General features: G+C 51.7%; 1 protein-coding gene across 1 annotated transcript; it reads left to right on the top strand.

The window, feature by feature from the left end:
- The first annotated feature begins 11494 nt into the window (after nucleotides 1-11494).
- On the top strand, nucleotides 11495-11800 carry LOC136470068 (uncharacterized). The gene has a single exon (XM_066468037.1). It carries the CDS (start codon nucleotides 11495-11497, stop codon nucleotides 11798-11800), a length of 306 nt encoding a protein of 101 aa, XP_066324134.1.
- Nucleotides 11801-12159: the final 359 nt, after the last annotated feature.

A 12159-nucleotide genomic window follows, 5' to 3' on the forward strand; every position in this document is an offset into this window, starting at 1 on the left:
CTGACTTCATGGAATCTCATATACGGCGTGTTCGCTGGTTGGTTTCTAGGCTAGTTTGAACTGGCTGGTACTGGTTTGTTGTGAGAGAAAAACACTGTTGGCTAGTTGAATAAGCCTGGCTGAAACCAACAAGTGAACAGGGTGATAGTTTTCTCACCTGAAAAGTTCTCTATTCAGTACTAGTCCAACCCTCATATGTTTTTTTTCTGAAAATAGGCATAGATGCTCATACTCCGTGGACACTACTCCTTGGAAGATCTCCGTCTGTCATGAAAAAACTACATCTATGTGACAAACACCTAAGAGTACCCATAACGATATCAATAAGCTCTCTATAAGAATAGCACCTAGGAGAGATAAAATGTTGCCTACGTCTAGTCCACTGTTCCACGCGGTGTGGACCCAACACCACACACACTTGATGCGGAGGATGGGCTCAACGCTGGAGCTCATAGGGCCAATTGTGTGGGACTACTCTTCGAGGTGTTTGCCATGCTTGTTGTGGATACACCGCGGCCACCTCACATGTATCGTCTTCCTCCACGTGGAGGACGTGGAAAATGACTGGGTGTCGATTGTTGTGGCTGCCGAACACCGCCTCCATCAGCTCATGGCTACGGACCTTGACTTAATGAGAGGGGAGAGGAACGGCTATCGCCTCGGCAAAAGAGAGAGGCGGATCCGCTAATGATAGTGCAGGAGAAAAGGGAAGGATTGGGTGGTCAACACAGGGATGGAGGAGTGTTGCGTAGAAGGGGAGGAACGTGAGGCCTCTTGACCACCAGCGTGGGGGAGAGAGGGCCATCGTTAGCATGGAGCAGAAAGGTTACAACCTAGTTGCCAATGCGAACACTAGCTCCATGGAGAAGGGGTCACGGCCATCGGCGTGCGGTACGGCCCTGACGGTGAGATTACTCAACTTATATAGGTGGCTATTGCGTGTACATGTTGTGAGTACAAAAAAGATGGTAGGCAAGATACACGCCTGCAAGCACACCACGCGCGCGAACATGCTCGAGTGGCCAAACCATGCTAGGAGAGGTGCAACACCAACAAATATTTTATAACTCCAAACACAAAAGCGAGAAAAGGTTAGAGTAAAGGATGAGACAACAGAGGAACGATTGGAATAGAGAGACTAATTGTCGGGTTCATAAACCCGATGTCCCTCGGGGACCGGCTTCTACGCCAAGGCTCGGCCAAGAGTCTAAAAACAACAGGGCAAAAGAACGGTCTAGCAACCGACCAGAACGCCAGGTCCAAGAAGAGCAACGCCCGCTCGTCGTCTACTTCAGCCTACCTATCCGACCGGAGCGCTCAATTCAGGCTTCAGCCGCCTCCGGACGGCCTCTTCGATCGGAAGGCCTACCCTAATCCCTACTTCCGACTCTGACCCCATGTCCCTCTGACCGAGGCTCGTAGGAACCCTGCTCACCGCTCTTCTCCAACCGGCGCACTCAGAGCCGACTGGAGCCATCCGACCGGGGACGCCCGCTCGGTGGGAACCAGAAAACGTGCGGAGAAAGGCAAGGCAAGTCAAAACCACTGTACCAGGGACCATACCCTGCACAAAATAGTACTCTATAGCCACCCTGACACAAATAGTGTTGTAGGCGCCGACATCTCCCTCTACAGTTTTGTAGGGGCCGCAAAAACTCCCATACGGTAAGACCCTCCGCGTGTCTCTGGACAATCGATAGCGGTATGGACACCAGGATTTGCCATACCGGGTGAACATAGCGCAACTCCTAACATACCTCTAGGCATCAAATAGTATTTATAGGTACCGACATCCATCCTTCTTGAAGAAGATAGCATGACCTCCCGTGTGCATCTGATATTCTACAGCGACATCAACAGTGTTGTGAGCACCTATCATTATCTAATCCTCATCGGCATGGGCAACAAGGCTTAAAAACATCCGTACCCTCTCCCTCTCACATGTAAAGCCATCCCCTTCATCTATAAAAGGGCACGTGCTCCCTCCAACAAGGGGAGGACCAATTGGAAGAGATCGATCGGATCCAAGCTTAGCTCCTTTAGATTCATTAGTCCAATAGCTCACAACCACAGAACCACTAGGTTTAGACCTCAAGCTCACAGCGAAGTTCCTGTCACTCTCGGCCCTTCCGGTCAGAGCCGACCGTACCTCTTGTACACCCCATCTTTCTCCCTCTCGTTTGTAACCCCACTGCAAACTTTGAGCACCTAGGCTCAGGAATAAAGTCACCGACCGACCCCGACTGTACGTAGGGCATGTTGCCTGAACCAGTATATAAATCCTGTGTCACTGAGTGCTAGGCCACCTCCGATCATAACGTACAACAAAACTATAAATATTCATTAGTTGGTCACTTTCTGCACCGACAGTTAGCGCCATCCGTGGGGAAGATGTTGTACGTTCAACACTTTTCTGATCATCGGATGGCCCATTCTTCCACCACCCCCGCCGTGGCGGGCTCGGGCGATATGATTCGCTTCGGCTCGTTGGAGTTCTCCGCACTCTCGCTCACCGGGATGTGGGTTCCACCCATCTTCAAGCTATCCTAGGCCTTCCTCTTCGGAAGCCTGGACTTCATTGCTGACCGACTCAGCGTACTCTACCTCCACAAGGAGACTCGTGACCCAGCACCTGTCGGAGAGACGTCCTCCATCGACTCTGGGATGCACAACTTCGATGGCGCGGCATCTGTGCTTCATTTTGAGCAAACTCTCTGCTCAAACCCTGCTGTGAGTAATATACATGTTGTTATTCACTTACTACGATCTATCCTCCGCCAGATACTCGGCGGAACCCCGTTATTCTCAATGCAACTGCCGTATGACCGGTTCCCCTATGGCCTCGCGTCTTCCGCGGCAGCATACGCCCGGGGACTCCAAACGGTGCTGGTGCCGCACTCTCTTATGTTTGAGTTTGTGGGGATGGCGAGCTATGCTCCCACCTGCTTTCTCGACATCATGGATGATGACATCGGGAGTGATAGCTCCAGCATCGGTGATGTGGCGCCTAGCCACCGTCCGTCCTAGGAGTATGCTGTAGCGGACGCTCTGGAGCAGCCGCCAGGGGTAACGGAGTCCTTTTGGACCCACGCCTCTCTAGGCCCTCACACGGAGACCCCCGAGCTCACACTTGAGCACAGGGATGAACTACGACAACGGCAGCTACATCAGCCACTGACCGCACCAGCGCGCTTGGCGCACCACACTGTGCCCCGTGCGCATAGGCCGGCAAATGACGCTCGGGGTCACGCTTGTTAGCCCCAGCGCAACATCTCGGTTAGGGGGACCGATCCCTCGTAGTTCGCTCAGGCCAGTCAGAACATTGCCACCGTGGCAATGCTCTGACGCGACCTATCCGAGCCAAACGACCCTCGCGAACGGGCGATCCACCAGAACCTCTAAGCACTGCTAGAGACCACCACCATTCAACAAGTGAAGTGCTCCATATCACAACGCTGACTCACGACCCCGCTTCCCATTCGGGGAACAGGGACACAACAGATGGGGCACTACACCCTATCACCGCTACAATCACTGAGTGCGGCATAGGAGGCCGCACCAGCACCTCGTCTTGACTCAGCAACCTCTCCACACCGACCGCTTATATTCGTGTGGCTCGGACTGAACCAAGGCATGCGCAGCGTCGACCGGAGTCCTAGTCCTGACGGCCTCGACCCACGGTCCTTTGTCCAACACCTCCAGCAAGCGTCGTTCCCACCGCGCTTCGATGAAGGCCATGGCAAAGGTAAGGCCAAGCACCAGGATCAAGACGAGGACCCCTCCACGCAGAGAGGAAAAAAGAATAGAAAGCATCGTCGCCAACTGGCCAACTTTGTGTCGGTCGCCGTGGCCGATCACGCGGGCACGCAGCCCCAGCAGGACCCTCCCGGTCACTTTCATGAGCTCATGGAGAACCCGTGCATCAACCACGACTATCCCATCAAACATCTCTACAAGGACTACCAGCTCCTCAAGCACCTCCAGAGGTAGGCTAGCAGGCCAAAGGAAGAAAAAGGCAAGGAAGCGACAACTGGAGAAGGGGGCGCAGTGGGCAAGGATCTAGACGACTGAAGTGATCCGACCGGATGCCTACCAACTGAAGGACAACAACAACGACGTTCTCTCCGAGCACCTTGGAACAACTATGTTGCCCTTTCTTTTCCTAAGTTTTAGTCTTACCTTTGTCTACTTATCGAACACTCCTATAAGAGCACCTCGACCCAAACACTTTTCGGCTTGGGCGCTCGGGGGGCTCCACTAGGGGGCTCTACTACCCCTCTATTTTGTTTTTACTTTTAAGTACTCTTTTACTTTTATATGGAGAAACTCCTTCCTACCTAAACAAAAGGGCAGTTCGTTCCTTTGATTTACCTCACGTAACTTTGCTTTAAAACATCCCAACTGATCGCACCCCACCTTTTCCTACGGTTACGACCAGCCGAGCCTCGCAGGCCACGCCCTGGGCTCGTAAAGTTGCAGCCTACGGAACAATCGGGCAGGTATGAGAGACAAGAAAATATAAAACAAAATTATGCTAAGGCAAAACTAAGGAACGAAAGGGGACAAGCTTCCCCGAACGGAGCAACTCCATCACAAAAACAAAAAACCGATTGCAGTCATTAAAACACACACGGACGTTTTACACAGGGGCTCCCCCATGAATTTAAACTTTTTATGTTTACTAACTATTTATATTCTGTAAGCTATAAAACCAGCCCAGCGGCATCTGTTGACAGCGTGACTTTGTGGAATCTCATATACAATGTCGAACGATATAATAGTATGAAGGAAATCATTGACTTCATGGAATCTCATATACGGCGTGTTCGCTGGTTGGTTTCTGGGCTGGTTTGGGCTGGCTGGTACTGGTTTGTTGTGAGAGGAAAATACTATTGGCTAGTTGAATAAGCCTGGTTGAAACCAATAAGTGAACAGGGTGATAGTTTCCTCACCTAAAAAGTTCTCTATTCAGTACCAGTCCAACCCTCATATGTTTTCTTTTCTGAAAAATAGGCATAGATGCTCATACTCCATCGACACTACTCCATGGAAGATCTCCGTCTGTCATGAAAAAACTACATCTATGTGACAAACACCTAAGGGTACCCATAACGATATCGATAAGCTCTCTATAAGAATAGCACCTAGGAGAGATAAAATGTTGCCTACGTCTAGTCCACTGTTCCACGCGGTGTGGACCCAACACCACACACACTTGATGCAGAGGATGGGCTCAACGTTGGAGCTCGTAGGGCCAATTGTGTGGGACTACTCTTTGAGGTGTTTGCCATGCTTGTTGTGGATACACCGCGGCCACCTCACATGTATCGTCTTCCTCCATGTGGAGGATGTGGAAACTGACTAGGTGTCGATTGTTGTGGCTACCGAACACCGCCTCCATTAGCTCATGGCGGTGGACCTTGACTTAATGAGAGGGGAGAGGAACGACTATCGCCTCGGCAAAAGAGAGAGGCGGATCCGCTAATGATAGTGCGGGAGAAAAGGGAAGGATTGGGTGGTCAACACAGGGATGGAGGAGTGTTGCGTAGAAGGGGAGGAACATGAGGCCTCTACACCACCAGCGTGGGGGAGAGAGGGCCATCGTTAGCACAGAGCAGAAAAGGTTACAACCTGGTTGCCAATGCGAACACTAGCTCCATGGAGAAGGGGTCGCGGCCATCGGCGTGCGGTACGGCCCTAACGGTGAGATTACTCAACTTATATAGGTGGCTATTGCGTGTACATGTTGTGAGTACAAAAAATATGGTAGGCAAGATACGTGCCTGCAAGCACACCACGGCGCGAACATGCTCGAGTGGCCAAACCATGCCAGGTGAGGTGCAACACCAACAAATATTTTATAACTCCAAACACAAAAGCGAGAAAAGGTTAGAGTAAAGGATGAGACAACAGAGGAACGATTGGAATAGAGAGACTAATTGTCGGGTTCATAAACCCAGGGTTCCTCGGGGACCGGCTTCTACGCCAAGGCTCGGCCCAAGAGTCTAAAAACAATAGGGCAAAAGAACGGTCTAGCAACCGACCGGAAGGCCAGGCCCAAGAAGAGCAACGCCCGCTCATCGTCTACATCAGCCCACCTATCCAACCAGAGCGCTCAATTTAGGCTTCAGCCGCCTCCGGACGGCCTCTCCAATTGGAAGGCCTGTCCTGAGCCCTACTTCCGACTCTAACCCCGTGTCCCTCTGATCAGGGCTGGTAGGAACCCTGCTCACCGCTCTTCTCTGACCGGCGCACTCAGAGCCGACTGGAGCCATCCAACCGGGGACGCCTGCCCGGTGGGAACTAGAAAACGTGCGGAGAAAGGCAAGGTAAGTCAAAACCACTGTACTAGGGACCATACCCTGCATGAAATAGTACTCTGCAACCACCCTGACGCAGATAGTGTTGTAAGCGCCGACATCTCTCTCTACAGTTTTGTAGGGGCCGCAAAAACTCCCATACGGTAAGAACCTCTACGTGTCTCTAGACAATCGATAGCGGTATGGGCACCAGGATTTGCCGTACCGGGTGAACATAGCGTGACTCCTCACATGCCTCTAGGCATCAAATAGTATATGTAGGTACCGACGTCCATCCTTCCTAAAGAAGATAGCACGACCTCCCGTGTGCATCTGACATTCTACAGCGACATCAACTATGTTGTAGGCACCTATCATTATCCAATCCTCATCGGCGTGGGCAACAAGGCTTAAAAACATTTGTACCCTCTCCCTCTCAAATGTAAAGTTGTCCCCTTCATCTATAAAAGGGGACGCGCTCCCTCCAACAAGGGGAGGACCGATTGGAAGAGACCGACCGATCTAAGCTTAGCTCCTTTAGATTCATTAGTCCAATAGCTCAGAACCGCAAAACAACCAGGTTCAGACCTCAAGCTCACAGCGAAGTTCCTGTCACTCTCGGCCCTTCTGGTTGGAGCCAACCGAACCTCTTGTACACCCCATCTTTCTCCCTCTTGTTTATAACCCCACTGCAAACTTCGATCACCTGAGCTTAGGAATAAAGTCACCGACTGACCTCGACTAAACATAGGGCATGTTGCCTGAACTAGTATAAATCCTATGTCATTGAGTGCTAGTCCACCTCCGATCACAATGTACAGCAAAACTAAAAATATTCACTAGTTGGTCACTTTCTACACCAACACTAATGGATGACAAATGTACAACGCGGGAGAGAGTGAGAGGCGGAAGAAAGATTCTTTTCGCTCTTTTATGTTAGGTACAAATATAAATATATATAGGGTCATTTATCCACGTTCATTGAAGTAGTTTCTTCGTGAGAATCATTTCTCCTCTACCAAACAATAAAAATCCATACAAGTACTGTCAGGTTCATAAACCTAGGGTCCCTCATGGACCTGCTTCCCAGCAAAAAGCTCGGCCTAGTAGACGACGTCGCGAACGATGCACAACTCCTAGGTTGGCCCAAATACCTAAATGACAGGCCAGAAGGGCGATCCAGTCTCCGATCGAAAGGCCTGACCAAGGAGGAACGACGCTCGCTTTTGACTCCGACTCATCTCTTCGACCGAAAGGCCTGGCCAAGGAGGAACAATGCTCGCTTCTAACTCTGGCCCGCCTCTCCGACCAAGAAGGCCTGGCCAAGGAGGGACGACGCTCACTTCTGACTCCGACCCGCATTTCCGATCGGAAGGCCTGGCCAAGCAGGAACGGTGCTCGCTTCCGACTCCGACCTGCCTCTCCGACCAGAAGGCCTATCCATAGAGAGGATGACGCTCGCTTCCGACTCCGACTCGCTTCTCTGACCGAGAGTACACTGAACCTCTACTTATAGCTTTTCTCCGACCAGCATGGTCAGAGCAGGCTAGGAAACAACTGAATAGGGACGCCCGCTTGGTAAGGACCTAAAGAATCAGGCGGAGCATGTAAGGTAGGAAGCTAAAGTCAAACTGCAATACCAAGAACCGTACTCTGCACGCCTGCTGAACAGTACTGTCAGGTCATGTCAGAAGAGTGCTCTACAACCTTCTAGACATGTCAGAAAACAAACAATGTTATGGGTGCCAATATTTGTCCTACAGTACGGTAGGCGCCGACATTTGCCATACCAGAAGAATACAATGGAATCAACCACACGCATCAGGGTGTCAACAGTATTGTAAGCGCCGACAAACCGTCTCATACTCGATAACATGGGCAACAAGACTAGGTAGCATACATTTCCTCTCTCTCACTTGTAAGGTTGTCCCCTTCATCTATAAAAGGGGAAATGCCCTCTCCCCAAAGAGGGATTGATTTGATGAACAACAAACACTACATGGATCGTTCTGACTCACTCTCTACTAGCTTTAAACATTCTAAAGCTACACAGAGCATACGCTCGAATACTTAGCGTGGCTGGAGCTCCCGTCACTCTTTGCCCTTTGGTCTGGTGTTCGATCGAACCTCTAATACCCCCCATCTTACTCCTTTTCATTTGTAACCCCACAGCAAACTTCAAGCACCTGGGCTCAGGAATAAAGTCACCGACTGACTCAAACTGGACGTAGGGCACTTTGCCTGAACCAGTATAAACACTGTGTTATTGAGTGCTAGGCCACATCCGGTCACAACGTACAATAAAATGATAAATATTTACTAGTTGGTCACTTTTCGCACCGATAGTTGGCGTCGTCCGTGGGGAAGACGTCGTATGTTCAAACCTTTGGTCATCGGATGGCCCACCTTTCCGCTATCTTCGATATGACGGGCTCAAGTGATACGACTCGCTTTGGCTCGCTGGAGTTTCCCATACTCCCACCTATTGGGATGTGGGTTCCTCTCACCTTCGAGTCGCCCTAGACCTTCCTCGTCAGAAGCCTAGACTTCATCGCCGACTGGCTCGGCATACTTCATCTCCATGAGGAGGCACTTGTCCCGGCGCCTATCGGAGGAGGAGCGCCCTACATCAGCTCTAGGACACCTGATGACTTCAACAACGAGGCGTCTACATCTGCGCTTCGCTCTAAGCCTACGCTGGGCTCAAACCCCGCTGTGAGTAACGTACATATGGTTCTTTACTCACTATTACATATCTTCCACCAACTCTTCGGAGGGACCCCATTGTCCTCGTGCGCGACCGTCATGTAACTGATTCCCCTATGGCCTCATGTCCCCCGCAGACGTGTATGCATGGGGGCTCCGAAAGATACTGACATCGCCCCCTCTCACATCCAAATTCGTGGGGATGGCAGGCTACGCTCACGCCTCTTTCGATGACCTCATGGATGACTATATTGAGAGCAACGGCTCTAGCATTAGTGACATAGTGGCGCCTAGCCACCCTCTGTCCTAGGAATGCTCTATGGCAGATGTGCCAGGACAGCCGCCGATGGTAGCAAAGTCTTTATAGACCCACACCCCTCCAAACCCTCGCACAGAGGCCCTCGCATGTGCGTAGGAGCACGGCGAGGAGCTACGACAAAGGTGATAGAACTAATCGTCACCTGAGCCGACATGCTCGGCACACCATGTTGTGCCTTGTGCGCATAACCCGGCGAGCGGCGCCTGAGGTTGCCCCCGCTAGGTTCAGTGTAACATCATCGACGGGGGGAACAATCCCCCATAGTTTGCTCAGGCTAGCCAGAACATCACCACGGCGACGGTACTTCTACATGGCCTTCCTAAGCCTATTGACCCATAGGAGCAGGTGGTCCACCAGAACCTTCGGGCACTGGTGGAGACCACCGCCATTCAATAGGCGAAGAGCTCCGCGTAGCGACACCAACTCGTAGCCTCTCTCCCCACTAGGGGAGTGGGGACACACCAGACGAATCGCTCTATCCACTCACCTCAACAGTCGCCAGGTGCGGAATAGGAGGCCGTAGCTGCGCCATGGCCTGACCCGGCACCCGCTCCACACTAGCCACCTATGCACAAATGCCTTAGGCTGAATCGAGATGCTCGCAGCATCATCAGCAACCAGCGTTAGGCCCGACATGATGATGACATCCATCAGGCAGCGATAAGAGCAGGCGACACGAGCTCTGGCTGGACCATCGAGGGAAACAATGAAACATACCTCAGGCATGGTCACCGACCCGACGACTGGAGTCCCAGCCCGGATGGCCTGGGACCACGGGCTTTTGGACAACGCATCCAGAGAGCGTCGTTCCCATAGCGTTTCTGACCATCTATGAACATCGCCAAATATACCGAGGAGATAAATCCCGGTATATGGCTCAAAGACTTTCGGCTCACCTACTGAGATGGAGGAGTGGATGATGACCACTTCATCATTTAATACCTCCCCATCTACGTGGGGGAACATGTTCGAGCGTGGCTCAAATTCCTCTCGCATGACAGCATCCACGACTAGGCAGACCTTAAGAGGATCTTCGTCGAGAATTTCTAGGGGACGTATGTCCACCCTGGCAACTCCTAGGATCTCAAGAGCTGCCAACAGGAGCCTAATGAGTCCTAATGGGATTACATCCGTAGGTTCTCAAAATGATGTAACTCCCTCCTTGATGTCGTCGACACGGACGTCATCAATGTGTTCCTCTCCAGGACAACCTATGAGTCTTTGATTTACAAGCTTGGCTGTCTGAAGCCCTGGACCACCCGTGACCTGCTCGACATCGCTATGAACCATGTCTTCGGAGAGAGGCAGTCAGAGTGGTCTTTAATGGAGGCTGGGACAAGGTCAAGGTAAAGCGCGAGGATCAAGATGAGGGCCCCTCCATATAGAGGGACAAAAAGAACGAGAAGGATCGGCACTGACTGGCCAACTCCGTGTTGGTCGCCATGGCTGATCGCGTGGGCAAGCAGCCCCAGCAAGGCCAGCCCGATCACTTCGACAAGCTAATGGATAGCCCATGCACCAACCATGCCTAACCCGTCAAGCACCTCTATAAGGACCACGAGCTCCTCAAGTGCTTCCTATGATAGGCCGGCGGGCCAAAAGAAGGAAAGGGCAAGGAGGTAGCAGCCAAGAAAGAAGGTGCGGTGGGCAAGGATGGGGTTAGTTTTCCCAAACCTGAGGAATGCATCATGATCTTTGGGAGATCTGATGCCATCTACTCCAAGCACCAGCACAAAGTGCGCTATAGAGAGGCATGTGTCGCTGAGACGGTCATCCCCTCCTTCCTTAGCTGGTCGCAATCTCCGATCACTTTTGATCAGAGGGACCACCCTTCCCACATCGCCAGACCAGGTCGCTACCTGCTCGTTGTCAACCCAACATCCGCAAGAAGCGCCTCACCAAGGTGCTGATGGACGAAGGCAGCGGCCTTAACATCCTCTACGTCGACACCCTTGACGCCATGCGCATCCTCTGGTCGGAGCTCCAGCCAGTGAGCTCTCCCTTCCACAGCGTGATCCCGGGGACATAGGCATATCCACTCGGGTAGATCGACCTACCTATCTTGTTTGGCAATCGAGCCAACTTCCGCTCGAAGGTCCTCACCTTTGAAGTGGTGGACTTCCTAGGGTCCTACCAAGCCATCTTGGGACGGCCATGCTATGCCAAGTTCATGGCAATTCCTAACTACACCTACCTTAAGCTGAAGATGCTAGGACTGAACGACGTCATCACCATATGTAGCACATTTTTACACGCCTACATGTGCGACCACGAGCATTTTGAGCTCGCCACTGTCGTCGTCAACTCATCCGAGCTCTCTCAGCTTGGAGAGTTGTCGACCCCAGCAGTCCCAGACTGCAACAAGCCAATCTCCTTGACTACCTTCCACCCACTCAAGGAGACCAAGGCAGTGGGGATCGACCCCACTGATTCAACCAAGACGGTGCGGATCGGGACCCAGCTCCCGACCAAATAGGAATGCAAACTCACTGACTTTCTATACGCCAACCGTGACGTCTTCGCATGGAAACATTCTAACATGCAAGGCATACCACAGGAGGTCATCGAGCACGCATTACGCCTCGTCCTGGGCTCAAAGCCTACCAAGCAATGCCTGTGTCACTTTGATGATGAGAGGCGTAGGGCCATAGGCGAGGAGGTTGCCAAACTCCTGGTAGCCGTGTTCATCAAGGAGGTATACCACTCTGACTGGCTTGCCAATCCTATTCTTATTAAGAAGAAAATCGAGAAATGGAGAATGTATGTTGATTATACTAGCCTCAACAAGGTGTGCCCGAAGGACCATTTTTCTTTGCAACGCATAGACCAGATAGT

The sequence above is a fragment of the Miscanthus floridulus genome, chromosome 1, assembly GCF_019320115.1.
Source record: "Miscanthus floridulus cultivar M001 chromosome 1, ASM1932011v1, whole genome shotgun sequence".
Lineage (NCBI taxonomy): Eukaryota > Viridiplantae > Streptophyta > Magnoliopsida > Poales > Poaceae > Miscanthus > Miscanthus floridulus.

Bases quoted from the DNA above. Each gene is read 5' to 3' on its own strand.
- LOC136470068 (XM_066468037.1), top strand. From the start codon at position 11,495: ATGGCAATTCCTAACTACACCTACCTTAAGCTGAAGATGCTAGGACTG.